We start from the raw sequence: 23133 nt of genomic DNA on the forward strand, positions 1-23133 counted from the left end.
TAGGAAGCTGTAAATTCAGAGCAAGCGCTCCTGGCCGCACACATTATAAGGCAGGTACTTGGCTTTGCTCGCACAGCCGAGCGTGCTGAGCTGAGCCCACAGTTCTACAGCTTTCGTATATTTGGACATTACGAGCCGTGCCATTTTCTTTGCTTGCTTTTTTTGTTTTTTGTTTTGTTTTGTTTTAACTTTCAATTATATGCACTAATAATTGAAAAGTTGAAACTAATATTTGGGCCCATGGCTAATTCTTACTCTCTTCCTTCCATCTCTAAATCCTACCGGATATGAAATCTTGTCCAATTCTCTTAAGAAATAAAAAGGCCTGTTTGCATTTTTATTGTTATCATTTTTATATTGGCTTCAATCCCCATTTGGCCAAGCCTTTCAAAGTCTTCCACCCATCCTTTTATTTTCCAGTTGAAGGGTTTCTCTCCACATGCTAAGTTGAGCTTCAGGAAAGTCTGCCTGTATGCAAACTTCCGTGTAAGTGTGTGATGTTGACCAGCACACTTGGGGACATCCTTCTAAACTGGCTTTTCTGTCCAATTCTTCCTTTCATAGATGCTTGGCACAGTTGAATCAGATTACTGCCTGTATCTCAGGGCTTTCTATATTCAACTTGCTCTGACTAACCTAATTTCCAATGGCCACAGTCAGGTTCACAGCCTCCGAAGATGCCTAAGTCTTTGCTCTGTTAGTTCAAGGATTGGCAGTGTTCACCCTTCCTGTGTCACTTGGATTTGTCTTTTAAGGATTGGCTACAGTGGCAGCTCTCTCAGGGTGCCTTTCAGAACCTCTGTCTACATCGCACTGACCCTTCTCTAACTTTCTGCTGCAACTAGAGGCAGTGATCCTACGTAACTGCTAGTTTGTGTAATGTTTCATATGTTGGAGAAACATGCAAAGGAAGCTAGAGGGTTAGGAATTACTCAGAAATGGCACCCAGAGATAAGTTACTAGGGAACAGGAGGTGACAACTGAAAATGCAGCCATAACATGTTAAACTTAGTCACCTAGGGTTTCTCCTCTGTCTGCTACTTGCAAAACTTTTCTATTTGGATCATCTTTCCATGTTGGTGGCCAACTGTACCAATAAAACAAACTATCAGCTCATCTACCGAGTTTGTTTATAGGAGGTAACTGTCTGTCATGCCCATCTGCCACTCTGTCGTGCATGGCAACGTGCTACTTGGGACAGGGTGATGTAAGGTAGGCATTTCCTTTAAGGAAACAGAGACTTTAAGAGGACTCTGAGCTTTCCTGTGACAAGCGTTTTTACTGCCATGGATTCTCTCTTGATGTAAGTCTCAGAAATTTACTTAAGCAAAACTTTGTTGAAAATGGTGGACAGTGCCCACTAAGAAGAAATAGGGCTCTGTTAGAAGGTTAAGAAAGACTTTTCAGAGACAGGGAGTACAAAACCATGAGGTTGCTGGATCCTGACAATTTGAGAAGGAAAATATTCTGGGAAGGCAAAATACTGGCTGTTTTAGAACATGGAGTTTTCATGAAAAAATGGGATTAGTCAATGCAGTATCATGGAACATGTTAACTTTATACTAAACTCTTACCGTCCTGTAGAAAGTGCACAGCCTATGAAAGCGTCTGAGTGCTTAGCACTGGTGTGTTATGAAACAAATTCTTAAAAGGGGTTAGGCTACCCTCAGGGAAGCTGAGTAGGATGCACAGAACTCACTAAGCGTGAGGTCCAGATGAGACAGCAGAGACAAGGAGTTTACTGGCAGTCAGGAGCTGGCCATGAAGAGGGCTAAAGCAGATCAACTCAGGTTCTAATGCTGCTTCTATCAAAGTTCCCTCAACTGGAGGGAGCTTTTGCCTTCTCAGTATTGGGTTAGGCAAGAGAAGCCTCAGTGGGACTCGAGGCAGAGGCACACTTTGTCAACTGACCGTATAACAATAGCAACTGTAGCAAACACCTGGAAGCTTTGTCTGTCAACCCTCTGACATCGAGCATACACATTATCTCCCCACAGCAGTGCCAGGTACCTCATAACATGAGACTGGTATCAAACATGGACAGACGGAAAAGACCTTTAATCCTCACAGGAGTAATGCTGTGACATATTAAAAGTACCTCATTATTTGCATAATGAAAGAAGAGCAAAGAACAGGGAGGCCTAGTGACCCACTCAGCATCAAAGAACCATACCCTTACGGAGGCATGACGTCAGCTCGAGCAGTGTGTCTAGGACCTGCGTATGCTGCCTTGTTCCCTGAAGATCAGGCTCTAGAGTCAAGGCTTTTACATAGTGTCTCACTCTGAAGGATTACAAAGGAAGAGAACTGTGAGACTGGGGACAAGGGACTTAGCTAAAGGAGAGGTGGAATTTTGAAGGCCACATTACTGGGCACCACAGATAGTAAGAATGATACTGTGGAGGGTAGCCTAGGAACAGAACTCCTGCCTGGGAATGGAGAAGCCCTGGGTTCAACCCTTAGCATCACAAGCTAAAATCAAGCAAGGCAAAATAAGGCAAACCAAACCCAGACAAATTAAGACTGGTTTGGGAGACAATTTATATAGAAAGGCAGAGAATGACGACGCAGAAAGCTGCATTTCTGGTCTCCCTGAGAATACTTGCAATAGACAGGGTATGATGGGTTTAGATGTACGATGCAGTGGAACAGCTACTTAGTGCATTGTGTTGGGTGGATGACTGAATATACATTACGACATTTCGTAAAATTTTTATCAAGAGTAAAGATATTTACCAATTTACTGTCAATCAAAAGGAGCAGCTTCTATTAGAGCCACTTAACAAAACATAAAAGTGCCTAGTATCTCAGGGTACCCATTATTAGCTCTTTTGAAAACAATTTCTAACTTAGAGGTGTTATCAGAATTTAGAATCCCCTTGTGTGGTGACTCGTCAGTAGCATCTGATTTGGGGGAGTTTGGGGGAATCTGCCACAGGGAGACATTAAGGTGAACACACAGCTAAACATCTCACGTATCGATTTGTTGTGCTCTCCTCTGCTAAGTGTTTGACCCACTTAGACTTCTTGTAATTTTAATTTGTTTGATGCTGGTGATTGAATCCAAGACCTTACATATGCTAAGCACATGCTCTTATGAGTTATGCCTATAGCTCCTTAATTTTTCTTTTATTAGAATCAGTTTGAAAATACTTTCCATACATTGCCTAGTTAAATAGGAGCTGCCGTATTTATGTAAACACTGTCACCACCATCATTGAATTTTACATTCGACTTTTAAAAGTTTTAAGACTGCAAGTTAGCTTCTTAACAAAAGGTGTTAGCTTTTGTCTCAAACCTGAATACATCTTTAAATGATGACCTCAAACTGTATATAGTCAACTTGGAAAGACTACCCCATACTTTACTGAAAAGACATTCTTGAACAAATTCTGGAGGAGGATTTGGCTTTCTAGATTGCAGTCTTATATTACTGTGTACTGAATGCCTGAACCCCATTAAGAATTTTAAAAAAATGTGTTTTTCAGCTGTTGTAAATCAAAATAAGGGGTTTTATTTTAATTTTTTAAAACAGAATTCATTTTTGTGGATGGCTCTAAGAGAAGAAGCAACCATGTGACATTTTAGGACTGAGGTCTGGAAATGATGAAGGTCTCAGCATGCTTGCTGTAGATGGATTAAATCAGATCTCTGGTTCTTGTCCTCCTAAAGATTCCTGATTACAGATTCCTATCCTCAGAATCCCGTTTCTCCTCTTTCTGGGGCTTCTCAATGAAAGTAGAATAACATATAACTGTTATTATATTTTATATTATATGTTAGAATATTTATATATTACAAGTTAGGGAGAACGAGACAGACGAGAAGGAACAATGACTTGTGTGTGCATGTGTGTTGTGTGTGTGTGTCTGTGTGTGTCTGTGTGTCTGTGTCTGTGTTTAAGACGCAGAGGCTAACATCATGCTTCTCTCCTTGTTTTAAGAGAGCGACTCTCACTGAGCCTGGAGACCACCGAGTTGGGTAGATTGCCTAGGCAGGGATCTTCCTGTCTCTGTCGCCCAAACCCTGGGGTTACAGGCCTGCCCGCCCTTCACCTTAGTTCTCGAGATCTGTCTTGGCTCCTCTTGTGCCAGACATTATGGACTGAGCCTTTTCCCCAGCGTAGCACAGTGTTTTGCTAGAAGATATTCTGTGAAATTCATGATGCTGAAGCGAGTGGGTTCCCCAAAGAAGGGGAACCCACGTTAAAGATGCCTATGCTCTCTTTTGTCCTAATCATCACGAGGGTCTTGCTCTGCCACCCAACTTTTAATGATTGAGGAAACTGAAGCTAAGGAGGCGTCTGTGATCCCTGGGCAGCGAATACGAGAGCTTTGATATAAATCCAAACGCCGGCCTCCGCTGCTTCACTACAAAGGCCAGATGTTTGAAATTTAGCATGCTCTGTGTAGTTGCCTCATCTCTGCAAAGGCCTTCATTCGTAAGGTGGAAAGAAGAGAACAATCTGACTTTCCCATACGCTGAGGCTCTCAGAATATCCTCATGCTTTGGGTACTGACTTACTTAAAGGGTAGTTTTTAATGGCGCCACAAAAATGGCATCAAACTTCACTATCTTCAAAAAAAAATTCCATTTAACCGTGAATGATAGATTTATGACTCATTTAACTGTTCACTTCTTGAGATTTTTTTGGGACTGTCTCTTTGATAAAAATGAGGGGGTGTTTTCATTATTGACACAATCATTCATTCTTTCAGTCATTTTTTCTAAACAAAAATATTGAGACAGTGTAAATTAGGGAGAATGTGACAGAAGAGAAGGCATAATGACTTGTGGTTTTAACATTTACACAACTGCTTTGAACACATCCGAAGTTCATAACGTTCAAAGAGAAACGCGTGGCACTGCTCGCTGCACTCGCACGCTGTCTCAGAGTTAATATTGTACTCGCTTCACCCACACTTCCAAGGATGCAGCTTAGACCTGGCATTGTGTGAAGACAGTTCCTGTGCTCCTACTGTGTACTGTGACTTAACGAAGCCCCACTTTTTCTCAGTAAGAAAACCAAGGATGTGGGTATTTGTGACACTAAGAAAAGCCAACTTTTACTCACAAGCACATACTCTAGGGAAGGAACTGTGTTGGTGCTTTTGCTTCCTATCTCATGCAATTGACTCCTGCATCAATTTCAACTTTAAAGAAGCTTCAATATCAGGAGGCCGTGGTTCAAAAGAACCTCTCATGAATCAGTGCCTTACCTTCTATGGGCTTTGGGTTATTTTATTATTTTCAATGTATGCCAATGTATGCATATTTTCCCAAAGCAAGTAATTTCCAAGGCAAAACTCCACTTTATGACCTTATTGTTTTCATTAAACTTAATATTAGTGCTAACTAAAAACCGTTTTTTTCATATTTGCTATGCAAATGAGCACTATCATATTTGAATATGTAAATCAGCCACAGACAGACTTGCTCCTGCTGCTGTAACAACTGTGTTAATCCATCAGGTTCCCCTTCTGGTTCAGAAAAAAACAGAGTCCATTCTTTGGCATAATGTGGATGAAAAATTGTGAAGGGATGACATCGTGCTTAGGAAGTCATTTGAACATCAATACTTGAGTTCAAACAATTGAAACGGTGCCATCATAAGTAAACCTTGTGAATCCTTAGCGTCCACGGACACGTTTATGCAAACTAAGACTGTTGCTCAAGACTTTAGTATCTCCAGTTCTACTTCTTCAAAATAACCAATGTCTTCCAAACAGGAGGTGCCATGATGGCATACTCATTGAGTCGAAATCAGCTGAAATATATTATGTAAGTCTAACTACAAAATTTAAGTCCTTGGAAAAATAAACTTTCCAAATTTAGAAAACTATGCTCTCGGCTGTCTCATGGTGGCAAATGCAGAAGCCCATAGAAGGTAAGGCACTGATTCATGAGAGGTCCTTTTGAACCACATCCTCCTTCAGCAGCTGCTGTCTACTTATGCATAATGTAAATTCCTCAGGGTCATATATGCATATATATATATATGTGTGTGTGTGTGTGTGTGTGTGTGTGTGTGTGTGTATGTTATCTACAAATACAATCTCAGGGTGAGATGGTTCACTGGGTAAAGTTGCCTACTACTAAGCTGGCCAACCTCAGTTTAGTCCCTGAGATCCACAACTCTTTTCAGTTGTCCTCTGTAAACCAGGCAAGTGCCATGGCCTTCCCCCTAATGCACAAGTAAATAAATAGTTGTAACAAAATTTATATAAAAACTAAATATAAGCTATGGGAAGCAAAATAAATAAATAAATAAATAAATAAATACACAAGTACATAAACCTTACGGTGATGTCATAATAGGACAGAGAGAACCAGAAAGATAGAGTAGTGGACCAGGTAATTTAAAAGGCATTCATAAGAAAGGGAGACTCAGATTTTAAGGAGAACTAATATTTTGGGGGCATATTAACCGTTTAAACCTAAAACAAAATTACCAAAGTTTTATTAGTAGTCACACTCTTATATTAAATTCATAGGATATCTATGAAGATGTAACTTTTCATAATGCTTTACTAAACGTAAATGATAGGCAGGTAACTAAAAAATACTGTGAAAGCTGGGCACAGTGGTACACATACATCTGTAGCCACAGCGAAACAGAAAGATCAGAGGTGGGAATCACTTTAGTTCGTGAGCTGTGAGTAGCCTGGGCCACAGGAAAACACTGTTATAAGCAAACAAACATAGTTTGGGAATGCAGAACTACTGATCAAAGAAGGTATCCCAACATCTGCTTGAAGATGCTAGAGCAATGGTTCTCAACTTGTGGGTCACAACCCTTGGGAGGGGCTATCAACCCTTTCACAGGGGTAGCCTAAGACCGTCAGAAAACACAGATATTTATAGCATGATTTATAGCAGTATGATTCATAGCATTACTGTTACGATGTTGTAAGTATGGTTGATGGTCATAGCATTAGGAAGGTTGAGAACCGCTGCTCTAGGAAGCTATGACCTGAGATTTTCCTTTCTTTCTATGGAAATCGAACTCCTTAGGTGCTAAAGCAGAACCCAGCAGTTCAGGTGGGCCGTATGTGCTGAGCTAGCTGTGGTGTTTTCCCTTAAGTCTCCCTTTAGACTTGCCTTCCCCAGACTAGCATCAACCCCTGGAGAAGGGTGGCAGGGCTCCGCTTTATCTACACCCTGTCAGGTCTTGTACATGGAAAGTGGACACTGATTTTCCTGGCAGGGATTGTGTATCGTGTGCTCTAGATTATTCAATCAGAAGACCAAGTGTGCCACCCCCTTAGTAAATCTTGCTAACCTTGATTTAGGTTAATAACAAAAAACCCAGGATAGCTAAAACTATCCTCAACAATAAAAGGACTTCAGGGGGAATCACTATCCCTGAACTCAAGCAGTATTACAGAGCAATAGTGATAAAAACTGCATGGTATTGGTACAGAGACAGACAGATAGACCAATGGAACAGAATTGAAGACCCAGAAATGAACCCACACACCTATGGTCACTTGATTTTTGACAAAGGAGCCAAATCCATCCAATGGAAAAAAGATAGCATTTTCAGCAAATGGTGCTGGTTCAACTGGAGGTCAACATGTAGAAGAATGCAGATCGATCCATGCTTATCACCCTGTACAAAGCTTAAGTCCAAGTGGATCAAGGACCTCCACATCAAACCAGACACACTCAAACTAATAGAAGAAAAACTAGGGAAGCATCTGGAACACATGGGCACTGGAAAAAATTTCCTGAACAAAACACCAATGGCTTATGCTCTAAGATCAAGAATCGACAAATGGGATCTCATAAAACTGCAAAGCTTCTGTAAGGCAAAGGACACTGTGGTTAGGACAAAACGGCAACCAACAGATTGGGAAAAGATCTTTACCAATCCTACAACAGATAGAGGGCTTATATCCAAAATATACAAAGAACTGAAGAAGTTAGACAGCAAGGAGACAAATAACCCTATTAAAAAATGGGGTTCAGAGCTAAACAGAGAATTCACAGCTGAGGAATGCCGAATGGCTGAGAAACACCTAAAGAAATGTTCAACATCGTTAGTCATAAGGAAATGCAAATCAAAACAACCCTGAGATTTCACCTCACACCAGTGAGAATGGCTAAGATCAAAAACTCAGGTGACAGCAAATGCTGGCGAGGATGTGGAGAAAGGGAACACTCCTCCATTGTTGGTGGGGTTGCAGACTGCTACAACCATTCTGGAAATCAGTCTGGAGGTTCCTCAGAAAATTGGACATTGAACTGCCTGAGGATCCAGCTATACCTCTCCTGGGCATATACCCAAAAGATGCCCCAACATATAAAAAAGACACGTGCTCCACTATGTTCATCGCAGCCTTATTTATAATAGCCAGAAGCTGGAAAGAACCCAGATGCCCTTCAACAGAGGAATGGATACAGAAAATGTGGTACATCTACACAATGGAATATTACTCAGCTATCAAAAACAATGACTTTATGAAATTGTAGGCAAATGGTTGGAACTGGAAAATATCATCCTGAGTGAGCTAACCTAATCACAGAAAGACATACATGGTATGTACTCATTGATAAGTGGCTATTAGCCCAAATGCTTGAGTTACCCTAGATGCCTAGAACAAATGAAACTCAAGACGGATGATCAAAATGTGAGTGCAGATCGCTCATGAGAGACACAGCCAGAATACAGCAAATACAGAGGCGTATGCCAGCAGGAAACCACTGAACTGAGAACGGGACCCCTGTTGAAGGAATCAGAGAAAGAACTGGAAGAGCTTGAAGGAGCTCGTGACCCCATATGTACAGCAATGCCAACCAACCAGAGCTTCCAGGGACTAAGCCACTACCCAAAGACTATACATGGACTGACCCTGGACTCTGACCTCGAGGGTTGCAATGAATATCCTAGTAAGAGCACCAGTGGAAGGGGAAGCCCTGGGTCCTGCTAAGACTGAACCCTAGTGAACTAGACTGTTGGGGAGAGGGGCAGCAAGGGGGGGAGGGTTGAGGGGAACACCCATAAGGAAGGGGAGGGGGGAGGGGATGTTTGCCCGAAACCGGGAAAGGGAATAACATTGAAATGTATATAAGAAATACTCAAGTTAATAATAATAAAAAAAAATATCATTGGTATTTAGTTTCTTAGATAATAATTAAAGCAAGGCTGTAGGATCTTTATTTACATTTTGGAAACTTGCAAGGTAAAACTGAAAGTAAATTTTGAGTTTCTTTTTCTTTCTCTTCCGAATAATATAAGCTAACAGAATAATACTTTTACAGCAGAACATAACAATTAGCCCATCTTCCCTCATATGCTACCTAATGATATTTTTAAGATAAAAAATATGGTTGGTAATACACCTCAACCCTCAAAATAAATTGAAATTTAAACTATATTTTTATACTAAGATTATTTTTCTTATTGGAGAGCAATCAATTGGTATATTTCTCTTCTGGAACACAGCAATTTGAATTTTGTTGTTGATTTTTTAAAAGCAAAATGCCAACATATTAAGCCATCGTTGTAGGATGAAATTTTAATCACTTTATCAATTTTTAAAAATCATTGAGTAAGAATGTATAGACGTGTTTGGGGAGATAAAAGGCCACCTCAGAACTCTGTAAGCATTCCACATTCATGACTCTTCTAAGTCCATTCTACGTTGCAGTATTAGTTTTTTTCTTTTCGCTGCCATGTGAAAAACTGCTTTTCAAGAGAGTTTCTCTGTGCAGTCAGTCCTGGCTGTCCTGGAGCTTTCTCTGTATATAGACCAGGCTGGCCTCAAACTCAGAGATCTGCCTGCCTCTCTGCTACATGAATTTTAAGAAGTATAAACTTTCGCGATCATGCTAGCACAATGCATTGTCTGTAAATGGATTAGAACGGTAATTGTGTCTTAGCTTCATTGTGAGTACTCAGCTCAAGGTATTATGAGGGAAGCTCTTCCTAGGCCTGCCTCCAGTCTGGAAAGCGGTCTCTGTTATTTATCTCTCTGTGTATCCATGGCAGTTCTTTGCCATCCATATATCTCCACCTACTTAGCTGATGTAAATTAAGCATTCCAGAAGTGGCAATGCTTGACAGCCAAACTCGTAAAACAGTAAACAATTGACAATCAAAATAAGGAAACAGCTGTTGGTTTCTTTTTTTTTCTTTACAAAAAATGATATGTAATTTACAATGAATGCCAATTAAAATTATTAACCAATATACATAAATTTTCTTTGTCTTATTGTCAAATAGCTATGTGAATTACCACAGTTTCTTAATTTTTCCAAAGGATTTCTGAAGCTCCCCCTGACCCAGATTAAATCCTAATCGTGAATCATAAGTATGTGAGACTTCTGCACTGTAAAAGGTAAGCATATCGACAACATAAAACCAGAAGGTATTCGTGTGATAGTGCTCGATCCAGCACAAGGGATTGCTGTCCTGATGGTTATTTCCATTAAATGTAATGATTACAACCAAACCCCAATGGAACTGGATCTTACAATCATCAATAACCACTTAGATTAACATATTAAGAGCTTTAATGTACAGATACATGACAAAATGTAATTTTAAAAGCAGTGATGTCTCACTTTGGTTGTGGAGAGGAAAGGGGTAAGTCGTGGATGAGTAGCTGTCAACTGAGAGCTCGAACAGTTAGTCGCTGTTACTAATGTACTATAATGACTTGCTGTACATGTCCCTTGCAGGAAGAGCACAAGCCCATTTCATTACTGCTTCAGTATGGCTTCCCTGCCTCTTGGTAATTATTTCAGGATAAGTGATAAGGGGCTCGTTGTTTCAAGCAGTGATCTGTGACGGTATGAGATACCAATCCACTTTTTCACTCTCTGCTCTATATTAGCTATTTCGTCCTCCCCCAACCAAAGTGTCAAAGAATGAAGTAAACCCTAGCTCTATCAGCCAATGGGGGCTCAGGCATTTTATCAACGTTCACTTTATATTAAATGAATAAAAAACAGATCGAGGGTTTTCATTTTGAAAGTCAGAGTTTCTTTGAAATTCTTACTTTCAGCATTTATATTGTAGTTTTAGATCTCCGAGATTGGTGCTTTAGGCAATGAGCAAACATTTACGGAGCACCGTCTGTGGGTAACATTTATGCATTGAGCAAAGACACAAGCTAAGCCTGGTCTGCCCCAGATAGCAGTGTCCAGGAGAGATGAGTGCAGAGACTGTAATCATGGCGCAAAGAGAGACAGTTAATGTCAGTGCAGGCTGTGGGGCAGTCACAGAGGGGAGGTGCAGGACTCTGAATGGCTGGACTGGATTCTGACTGACAGTGCTCAGGAGATCCAAGCAAAGGACAGGAGGAAGAGTTAGAAATGTGTGGTGTGTTGAGGATGTTACTGCCTAGGAAGTGACAGCACAGTGAGGCAGTTAGAAAAATAGTTTCTGGGGATGGACTTCTTGGGCTCTACCTTAGACCGTTAACTAGCTTCCCCATGCCTTGCCTTACCCATCTGTACAGAGGGCACAATGGGAGCATCTACTTAAAAAAGACAGCTATGAGGTTGACTGTTACATTTTTCGTTTTGTAGAAATGCCCACTATGAATTATTCAAATGCTTGTTATTAGTAAATTTAGAGTACAAGATGCTTTCAATGGCAGTGCCAGAAAAGGATGCAAGCTCTGAAAGTAGGAGGGGTCAGACAGAGATAAATGGCTCATGGTTGATCCTGAGAGTTTAGCACATGGAAATGTTGACATATATCTAGTTTGAGGCATGGAGAAAGTCTGATTAGACACAGGGAGACGAGTGAGGAATGTTACACGGACCAGAAAGATGGAGACAGTCTGAGAGCGGTGCTGTGAGTCTGAACCAGGACACTAGGATGGGAATGGAGAGAGAAGGGTTGTCCTAAGAAGTGTCCTGGAAATAGAGTTAACAGGACTAGGTGGACTACAGAGTAATGGCACAATGACTCAGAGACTAGGTGGGAAAATGTCTCCATGTAACCAAGCTGAGACAAGAAAGAGAATGCTTATCTACTTGATTGGGATTTTTTAAGGCACACAATAAATGTTACTTCTACTCCTTGTGAAACTATATCTCTTTTTTTTACTTGATTTTGAAAAACTAACAACAGAGGGTAAGAAGTATATAGTTTGGCTGCAGTCTGTCATTGGCTTTGCAGTTTCTAAGTCTGAGACCTTGAGTAGAAGTGACAATGTTAAACCTTTGGACAATATCTTTTGGTAATTTCGCTTTAATTTTCTTCACTGGGAATGCAGACTTTCTGGCTGGCCTTGCTTCCCCTTGGTGCTATGTGATTCTCTGACACCAGCACAGATATATTCGGTCTTGACATATGACACTGGCTGGCATCAAAAAGAAGGTGGCGATGAGTGAGCTTACAAGCAGGACATGGCTATGCTCAAGACTAAATGGCATCTGCCACAGGTGTTCCTTGGAACCAGGCTCAGAAAGGGCTGCTTGCTCTGTCTAAAAGAAATTAAGTAGTTTTTATTTAGTGATGTAGAGACTGAAAATTATACATGTGTGACCATGACATACCAGAAAATCCTATCTAGTAACGGGGTACACCCACAGATTTTCCTTTGGATCCCTTGTGTTTCTGTATCTATATGTATGTTTTTGTGTAGGCGTCGTCATGGGGTCAGTGCCACAGTCAATGTCCAGGAAACAACCTTGAGCATTGGTCTTTGCCTGAAACATGGACCTCATCTATTGCCCACTGTTCTATGTGTCTGACTAGCTGGCCCGTGGGCTTCTGCACATTGTCCTGTGTCTGCCTCCCACTTCTTTACAGGAACATGATATCATTACAGACACCTCAATGCTGAGACTGCCAGGCATGCTTTGCCAGCAGTTTGCCCCCTGAGCCGTACCCTAGCCTGAGTCACTCTATTTTTAGATATAAGGAGTCTCATGCCTGTGGCACAGGTTCGGAGGCAGTAGGATGAATTTCCTTAACTCCTGAGACCTTTTGAATGATCCTACACTCTGTGTAGGGCAATTTTTATATTTAGAATACTGAATATCTCCTTTATTCTTGGAGAATGGTTACATCTAGTAAGATGTCTGACAACTAACAATAAGAGCAAAACTGAACAACCAACCACCTTTTATTTTCCACATCAGATTCGAAAGTAGCATTGCTATTTATAGTAAAAGACCATTTGCACCCAAGTTTAGTAACCCATTGCTCCCACTACTGGCTGTTCCTTTAATAGTAATCAAGCTGGCTTCCTGAACTACCGGACACAGTCAACGCATGGAGACTACTCTTGGGTTATGTTCTGGTCCTACCCAACCAGTATGTGACTGCTAGTCTCACCACTGATCATAACCAGTGTTTGGCTAGGACTTCATTCCTGGAAACACCTGACTGAACCTGGTCTGGTTCTTGAACTTTGAGCTTACTCTTTGAAAAGTATTTTCTGTGGAGAAAAAATTGAATATGACAAATTCATTGCCTAGAAAAATACTATTGAATCTATTTACTAGTTTGGCTGCATCTAATTTTTTTATAAGCTATGTAAAATACGAAGCTACTGCTATTCATCCTTTCTATCTACTTTCTGTGTAGTTCTGGAACTTTTTCTGTACCACTCACGGAAGCAGTAAAAACCTAATACCCAGAAGAGATACCACCTCCAACAGATGTATGTATAAAAATGTTTTTGTATGCCAATTTTCCTTATCTTCTTTCTTATAATTAGCAGGCTATTATATTTGACCCGAGCAAAATGTTTTAATTAGGCTGTCCATGCATATTTCAATAAACTTGATTTTTTTGACACTTCAAACATAACCTTGTGTCATTCATGCCTGCCTCCTCCTATTTTAGATTTATAGCATGTTCCAGCTGCAGAATTACCATGGTTACTTCTATGCCTCATACTAAACTAGAGATGGCACTTAAAAGTCCTGTGCTACATTATGTATTTGCACTGAAAAGGAAATCGACATCTCAATAATTCCAATATTATAAATTTCTTTGCAAATATGAAGACACATGACAATGAGATAACTGGTCATTGTTGATGATATTCCTAAGAGCTGAAGTGTATTTGAGGGGTTTTGTGGTAGTGTAGTCTACTGATATTCTGTTATTGCCAAATGTGATTTGATTACCAGTATTGTTGAATGACTGCAATCTTTCTTCTGTTATTTCTTTATGTATCCTTCTTTAGAAATATATAGAATATCAGTTCGTTGTGTGGACATAATTGATTCAATTAGGGACTGATTAACAGAGAACATAAGAACTATGGCCTCTATAAGGTACTATTGTCTAACAGTGGTATCAGGGATTGAGGTGATCTGATTAGAACCTACACTTCTCTGCAGACCAGCTGAAGTTATTTGATTATTAGACTTCTTTAAAATATTCTTTTACTGCATAAGTAACACAAGTAAATTCTCTTCATTAACAAATTGGATATAACAGTTCTGCTTGGCTTCCGTTGAAGTTTTATTAAGGAAGACTCTAGTTAGTAACTAGTCCTTTAGTAAGAAACTAGTATTTCTTGGAAATAACCCAACAGACTGGCCCATAACACATGCTGCAGCACTGAGGTCTATGCTCACCTGCACTGGTGCCTGCACCGGATGTGAGGTCTCCACCCATCAGACCACCTATGGAGAAGAGAGAAAGATCAAAAGGAGAAAGGCTAGGGGCCAACAGGACGAAGCACAGAGTCTTCACACTCAGTATTTGTCCTCTTCTGAGACACTAGCGTAAACCGTGCTACCTTAGTCACGGGGCTGACATTTGTTTTATTGTGACATGCTGTGTTCAAATGTTAAAAATACATTCACTTACTGACATTTTGAAGAGCTTTTCTCCACCCCCGCCCCCCAGGAAAGATTACATTAGAAAAATACAGCCTTATAACAGTCTCCTCATTTTTACTATTTCCAAGTCTGATTTTCTCAAGAGATACTTCACAGAAAAATTCCACTTCATTTCTACCATGCCTTGATATCCACATATCTGATGTCTAATTTTTCTATATATTTTCTAACATTATTTTTGGTGCAAAATTAATTGACTAGAATTTTTATTTTCTCATAATTGGCTAATATACCTAGCTGAATTTCACTTAATGGCACAACAAACAAGTTTTCTTTGCTACAGGTTTGCAATATACTAACTAATTGCTTATTTAAGAACAACACAAAAACTTGCACTAGCAGGATGACTCAGCAAATCTTGGCAGTTACCATAGCCAAGCCTGAAGGCCTGAGTTCCATCCAGGTCCTGCATGGTGGAAGAGAACTGGCTCCTTCTCAGTGACCTCTGATTACCACACAAGGGCTGTGGCTCCCAAGTCCCAGTGACAAAGAGATAAACGAATAGATACATACAAAATGACAATGTTTCTTTATAAGAGTTGTGAACTTTCAGTAAGATTGAAGATAATCATTTGAGAAATTAGAAAGAACAAGATCCAGGAAAAGTAGTTGAGATTATCATCTATTGTGATTTCTAAGTTGTTTGGAAGCCACACTTCATAGCTATCAATTGTTTCCAGCTATTGAAATCACAGAAGATGTTTCTAATATTTTAAGGACATGTTTCCTATTTCCCGGCAAATACAGTTTTGAAGACAAAATACCAAAATAGTGAATGAACACGAGTTATCAAATAGGATATTCAAAAGTCTAAATACGAACTGAAAGGAATCTATATGACAATTAAATGTATATAAAAATTCAGTCATATTATAAAGGAGAGAATGGCACAGCAAAGCCCTTTGTAGATATTTCCCTGGTTCAAGATTTATAAAATCTTCTAGAGGAAAATGTCCTTCTGTCAATAAGCCGCTCTTAGTACAGTTAAATGTGCCTAAGCTATTGAAAGCACCCCGTAGAGTACTTTCTTAAAACCAGAATGTAAATACACAATAGACTGCTGTATGAGATTTAGAAATACAATTATTTTTGATGCTGCTTCTGGAACTCTGAAGGAAGGGCTTAGTTATATTCAGTACACACTGAATTAGCTCCCACTGTGAGCTTGGCAAATCAAATGGGCATTCTTCCTTTCAAGATTCTTCAAGTCCAGTGGAGAAAAGACATGTATTCAATACAGTACATCATAACATATTTAGCTGGATTCACATACTAAGAGTGTCTGGCTTTTTTCCTAGCAATAATTTCTTGTCTCTAGGCCATTGAGAATTGGGCAGTGATAAGGATATTTTATAATGTTGAGGCAAATCTGTGGCAAGTGGACTTGAGCGTGATGTGCTAGTGGCTGCACTTCTGATTTAGCTGTGTTTTAATGTCATACAACTTACACATTTCATACATGCTAGGCTACCAGGAGCACACGTCTTTTCTGATGTATATTCTTACTGGGATAAGGTACCTCAAAATAAATAAATAAATAAACAAACAAACAAATAAATAAATATTGACACAAATGATTACATACAGGGATAAAATGCTACTAGATAACACAGAGGGCAGTCTCACAGTGACACTTTAGTAGGAAGAAGAGAGAAAAGATTCTTTATGCAGAGGGGACTACAACGAAAGTGTGTAGACTAGATATTTGACACGCTGTTCGAGAAAGGGTGAGCTTAGATAGCAACTGGAGGAGAAAACTGACAGCCAGAAAAGACAAAGTGTGGGTTATGTGATACACTGAAAGACAGTCAAGAACTTGTGCTGTGTCACAGAGAGTATTTAGTAAGGGGTGGATGTTGAGCAACAAAAGAATACAAACAGGAAGACAGCGCACTTTCTAAGTAAGAAAGCTCTCAGTACACGTGGTTCCTTCCAATGCCTCGGGAACGTTGTGTCCTCCTAAGGACCTACCTGTGTTACCTGCACTTGGAGGTCTATGTGTCACACCAGGAGACATACTATTCCTCTGCAGAGAAGGGTGGGCCAGTGGCAGGAGATTAGGGTTTCCCAGTGAGCTGACAGGGTTGCTGTATACCAAACTGTTATGGCTGGACACTGGGATGGTAACTGGCATCTCAAAGTTGGGCGGTGGAACAGCCTGAGGGGAACACAGGAAAACCATGTAAGTAAGACAGAAGGACTCGAGCACAGACAGCATTAACCTGGCCAAGGAGAATTCCAAATCCCAAATCATGCAGTGTGGAGATTACTCCCAGGAAGGGGGGAGGGTTGTCTCAAGATGTGCAACCATAGATTGATTTCTTCCCTGTGCTTAGAGCTCTTTCTCTGCAACCGTTAGGAAGCGTTTCACTTTTCTGTGAAACAAAGCCCTATTTCATTAGACGCCATTGTCTTTGAATTCCATTCTATGAAGTAATAATTATTCATTTGTGATATCTGAATCGGGTGCCAGAAATGACGGTAAGATCAAAGGTACGTGACTGTGATGACTTCACAGAGAAAAGGGGGATTAAAATGCAAAGCTGATCCTTTGCTTTAATTGCTTATTGAAGCATATTTATGCAGAAGTTTAATGATATAAAATCATCTTCAGGCATGTGAATAGCACATATAGTTTAATTATTATTTTTAAAAATCTGTCTGTTAATAGCGAGTCAGGAGATAATAGCCATTTTATGGTACAGGTTTCAGGGAGTGTGTATCACTTAGTAGCTCACATTTTAAAGTGATATCTCAGGAAACAGGCAGTGCCTCACATTTTGCTGTATAGGTACTGCCCCTGCCTCATGGCAAGATCTATATCCCAAATGAGAGAGCTGGCAAATGTTTAGCGAGCTGAAGCTGTGCGGATGTCTAATTAGAGTGATCCAGGCTCCAATTATTGATTTTTTGCTATTATTTTGGCAACTTAAGCAAAACTATGTTTCTGTTTCTGCCTTCAGTAACTCATCATAGTGGTAAACACTCTTGTCTTTCTCCTTTTGTCAGCACTACGAGTGAAAATACTGTTCAAAGACATGCCAGAGGACTCGTGGTATCACGGCATATAGCCTTTATCATGAAAAACTGGGCTTGTGTGTGTACACACACAAAAGATTCCTAGGAGCCCTCTGAGGTTTTCGGTAAGAGGTTGTCCAAGTTTAAATGTGTGTTTGTTTGTAGCTCACATCTAGTTTGTTCTTGTTGCCTTCATTATTACCAGTTGTTTTCTTTAGTATTTCCTGCAGCTATCTGTAACTGGTCGATTGGCTGGCCTGAATCATACATGTGTCTGCAGTAACACTGTGCTTATGTTGTGTTAACTATACTATGTTCTCTGTTTATATTTATGCCCTCATAGTCTTCATTTCATGCTTTGACTTCCTTCTGTGTTATGGATACTATAATATTGGTAAAAGCAAATGTTTTACAACTTTCAAATGACTTTGACTTTTCCTCATTTTTAAGGGAAATAAAAATGCTCATGTACCGTCCTTTAGGTCATTTGTGGATTGTATACAAGATAATAGAAAGTGACTTTTGGATAAACCCTATAATCATGGAGTATAAATGCATGGTGATATATCAAAGTGTGGATATATGCCCACATATCCAAAGCCCTGTTAAACAATAAAAATTATTAATATATGCTGCAAGCATCTGTAGAGATAAATATATCCTTTCACTGACATGTCATGTGAGAATGGAAGCCAACTATGAAGACAGTACAGTACTAGGGCTCATCAGCTTCCACCATCAGCAGCCTGCACCATCAAATCTCTTTCTCCTTGCCCTGAGCTCCAAATACATCAACTAGGCCTTCCAGCCACTGGTACAGGCAGCAACAGCAACACAAGTGGAGTAGAGAGGCCAAGGGCTGTCTTGCAGCAGCATCTTTCTTACTGGATGTTTGCCGGGGCTCCATTCACCTACAGATATACTTTGAATAGCTCTCTCTTGCTGAAACAGGGCTTTCCCTCCTCTAGGGATTTCTTGTTCCTCTTGTGTCCTTAGGCCTGCAGATAATAGCGACTTCCAGGCTCCAAACGCCAACATACTTTGTTACTCCCTCAGGTTTCCTTTAACCCTATCTACATGTAGCCCTTTTAACAAGCTTTCTTCGGGTACATTTTGAGTTTGGCAACTGCTTCTGGCTATGACTTTAGACCACAATATTAACTCTGCAGATTTTGAATGAGGACATTTTGAAATTCTGGGTGGGCGTGTGAACACCCTCATTCCTAGCTACATCATGGTGATTCCTACAGTTGCCCTCTGATAGACCAACCTACTCTGGGCTTTACCTTTCTGCTTTTTACTTTCAACAGGCACCACTCAGGACCTTGATCTGTTAAAATCACACGTTAGATGACAACAGCCCTCTCTCAAGTCCCCACGAGGGTACCCATTTTACCTAAAGGAAAAGTGCCACTTCCTCCGCATTTGGGCCTTTACCGACCTCCACTACTTACGCCTACCAGCCTGCCCTTGCCTCTTTTCTTACTCTTAACCAGATACCCTGATTAATTCCAGCACGACGTCTAAACCTTTGCTCAAAATCTGGTCGTGCGGAGAATGTCCACCTTGACTGTCCTATTATCCTGCTCATCCTTACACCCATCTTTAGATCTCTTTCTCTTTTATTCAAGTCAAAGACAGTTTTGATGTTGGTTGGTAATAGTTCTCCCTCAAAGTACTCAAGGTCTGTTGCTACCAACAATTCGAAATACATTCTCATATTATTTGGATATTTTTTTCTTTAAAGGAGAAGTTTTGGAGTATATACCCCATTCATATAAAAGTGTAAGATTATCACTTTCTGCATATTTTTTCTATTGAACAGGCACTAGGGTGTAATTTATTTACTTGATATAATTTAACACTGTCATTATCCCTTCATTGTGTATAATTTTTCCTTTTTCAAAATAGTAAAGTTTAAAAATGGCCAAACATCATTAAACTAGTGACTGAATCTGGTTTTGCTCTTAGTTCACTGTGCAGTACAGGTGATTATTTTGGTGCAAATCTTGTAGTTAGTGATCATACAGTTCACATCTATTAGGTAATAGTAAACTACCATCTGTGGTCCACATGACTAACAGTTGACTACTACATCTGAGGCTGTGGGGAAAAGTCAACTTTAAAAACTTTCTTCCATATTGATTTAAAAGTCCATACTTTAAAACTACCTTTGGGTTGCAAACATTAATCTGCACTCATTGTTCCTACCCAGGCATCCTCTACTCTCATTGGGTCATTGCTACAGAGCTCAGTATCTCCTCATATTGAATAGAATGTTGCCTGGGCCTCACTAGAGGGCCAAGCCCTTCTCTCCTCCCCTAAGAGATTAGAGGCACTTTCACAACATAGAAGATATTAATTATTATGCAATGAATGAATAACCAGTTCAGTGCAAGTCAGTAGACTCTTTTTTCCTTCTAAGCATTATCCTGAAGAATGAATGAGTTCTAGCACATTGAACCGTAACAACTTGAGGAGGATTGCTAAAAAATTCATTTCTGATTAGTTAAATGGGAGTCAGATATATTCTGATACCAGAGCATATCAAAGAGTTTTGAATTCATAATATACAGCAGCGTCTTGGCGTCCTCCGTCCTTTGTGTCACTGCTGCTAGTCATATCTGGGATTATCTACAGCGCCTTGAACGTACACTACAAGCTTAAAATGACCACACTGAGATGCTATTCTAGAAATTCAAGATTAGCCTTTCCCCAAGAAATCAGCCATAGCCTCAATCACTAATACCTTGTTACTAAATCAGGAAGCCATTTAAAGTTCCCTGACCCTAATCTTCTTATCCACGGAAAAAGATGGCTGCGTAGACAAAGGCCCTAAGCGTCCCTAAGTACTTGGGAAGCAATGTGAAGACAGAGTAACATATTTTGAAGAAATTTGCATTATTCTTTTTCTTTTTGGCTTTTAAAATTAGGAAGCTTTAAAAGATCTATTTAAAAAAATTTTTTTTTTGCCTCAAAAACAGAAGCCACCCCTAAAGTTAGTCGTCGTGTGCCGGTCTCTAAATGTTTAGAACACTCGACTCTGGGAAGTAGAGTTTGGAGTGATCACATGAAGTGCTGTGGGAAGGGATGGCCATCAGGAAGACAAGGGGCTGAGCTCTTGTTTTCAGAGGGCGAAATACTTGGTGACAGCAGGACATAGTCCCAAGCTCCTCTCAGGGACAGGATGCAGGTGGCCCATGTCCTAAGCAATGTAGGAACGATGGCTGAGAAGCTTGTAGCTGCTGTCTCTGAACCCTGGTTCTTGAATGATATATGAGTCAGGGGGACATATGAACCCTTGATTTCCCCCAAACTTTCCATGAAGAAAAGTCAATAAAATCAAATAGTACGTTTTTGATAAAATACTACTTTTAGTGAATGCTCCTTCTTTTGTCCATGTAAACAACTGAACTGAATCAATCCTCTGCTTTATTGTTTTGCCACTAATTGGACTACCAAGCGGCAGAGCTCCTGGTAGAGGAAAAATATTATAGAGTTGTGATGACAAGTGACTACCGACTGCCCTTATCTCGGTTTCTTCATGGCTTCCTCGTGGCTGTAGCATGTATCACATCTGTCCCTCCCTGTACGTCCTCAGTGTCTGGACTTTCATCCCTGCCTGAGCTCTGCTGAGCACCTGCTCTCCCTTTCCCTGTATTCAATGCCTACACAATTACGGTCAAGTGAGAGCGTGTCCATCCTGACCTAATTTCACTACCCACTTGGGTGCTCATCCAGTCTGCTACTTCGTCATCTCTGATCATCTCCACCCACTATATGGTCCTCCAGACCTATGCAGCCAATCATTTCCCTTTCTTCAAGCGTTCTTCCTTTGCATATAAATCAAGTGATTTTCAAATTCATTCCACAGTTAATTCTGGGTACAGCAATGCCGCTGTCTTCATAGTCCACCATTTCTGAAGAAAATACAGATGTCTCTGTCTATTTGCTCTCTCCTCATTTCCTCTTTCTACTTCTCATCCACTCGGGTCTTTTTGCTAATCCCCGGCTCCTCCAAATGGGGCTGTTTTTGCTTGCCACGATGCCCAGCATGAACTGTAGCAGAGCCAGCAGGAGGAAATGCTGGTCAACAAGACTCCAAACCACCCATGAATTATTACATGTAATTGAGGAATAGGGGCATAAATTATATTACCCCAACAGGTGACTTCAGTATTAAAAGTTCTATATTAAAAGGGAAACATTTCACATTGGTTCTTTGAAAGGAAAAAAACAGTCTTGTAATGTTTTTGAAAGGGTTGGAAACACTCTCTGCACACAAAGGGCAGAGTGTCCTTGCATTGCTGTAAATGTTTTAGCAGCTGTGGAAACGGTCAACAGAATGAACTCCCAGCAAGAGAGAGCAATGTGCAAAACCTGGGCTTCTCGCTGTGGACACCGAGACACTCAGGAAGACCTGGAGACTCCATGGCCCAGCGAGAGGTCGTGCGGCTCCTTTTCCATGCTGTGCCCACAGACTCTCTTGTGTGTTTCACCTCCCGCCACACATTCTTTTAACACGTCATGTATCTTGACTTTGGACATTTTGCATGACACAGGGAAATGTCTCAGGGAATCTAGATGAGTAGCCCATCTTCTTTCCCCTTAAAACACAGGGACCTGATCTGTGGATCCATGATCCACACATTCTGACACTTTGGGGGTTCAGCTTTTCTCCACATTTAGGCTCCCCTATGCTGACAGTTACCAGCAATATGGCAGGCGCGTGCTGCTTTCTGAACTGTGCAGAGGAGTCCTGTGGTCCGTGGGTGGGCACTGAAGGTGTTGCCTTGCAGTAGCCCCTACCTTTAAACCTTTGCGCACACAGCTTTCTAACAGTTTTTTTCTGTATATAGCAAGAAAACTCAGGCTATGAGAACTACAAGTTCAACCAAAGAAGCAGTTTGTTTCTCTTTTCTGAGTAAAATCAATTCTGATGGCTATTTCATCTTTTAAGAATTTTGCATACAGTCCGTAAGCACGTATGGAGTTCTCTGATGAGGGAAACGCTGTGAACATGTCGTGTAGAACACTGAAGGGTAACGACCTTTAAGACTGGGAGGGGTGCATAAGAGGGTTTTGAGGAAGGAAAAGGAAGAGAGAAATGATGTAATTATATTATAATCTCAAAAAAGTATTTAAGGCATGAAACTTTGAAATAAGTTGTCCTCTGACAGTATTTCATTTAGCAAAAGAAAAACTAAGCATTCATAAAGACAGAGTTTCTAATCAGCACTATAGTTTGCAAATACATTTTAAAGGGTTCATTTCAACCAGCGAAGGCTGACT

General features: G+C 40.4%; 1 protein-coding gene across 2 annotated transcripts in view; it reads right to left on the reverse strand.

The window, feature by feature from the left end:
• Window positions 1-23133, reverse strand: part of Mef2c (myocyte enhancer factor 2C) — a 144361-nt gene that overhangs the window by 18417 nt on the left and 102811 nt on the right. For both annotated transcript variants that reach the window (XM_032899079.1, XM_032899078.1), the window contains 2 exons: window positions 16795-16981; window positions 14557-14604 (listed from right to left, as the gene is read on the reverse strand). In XM_032899079.1, coding sequence (XP_032754970.1) covers window positions 14557-14604; window positions 16795-16981 — 235 coding nt within the window. The remainder of the gene's footprint in view (window positions 1-14556; window positions 14605-16794; window positions 16982-23133) is intronic.

This window comes from Rattus rattus, chromosome 3 (genome assembly GCF_011064425.1).
Source record: "Rattus rattus isolate New Zealand chromosome 3, Rrattus_CSIRO_v1, whole genome shotgun sequence".
NCBI lineage: Eukaryota > Metazoa > Chordata > Mammalia > Rodentia > Muridae > Rattus > Rattus rattus.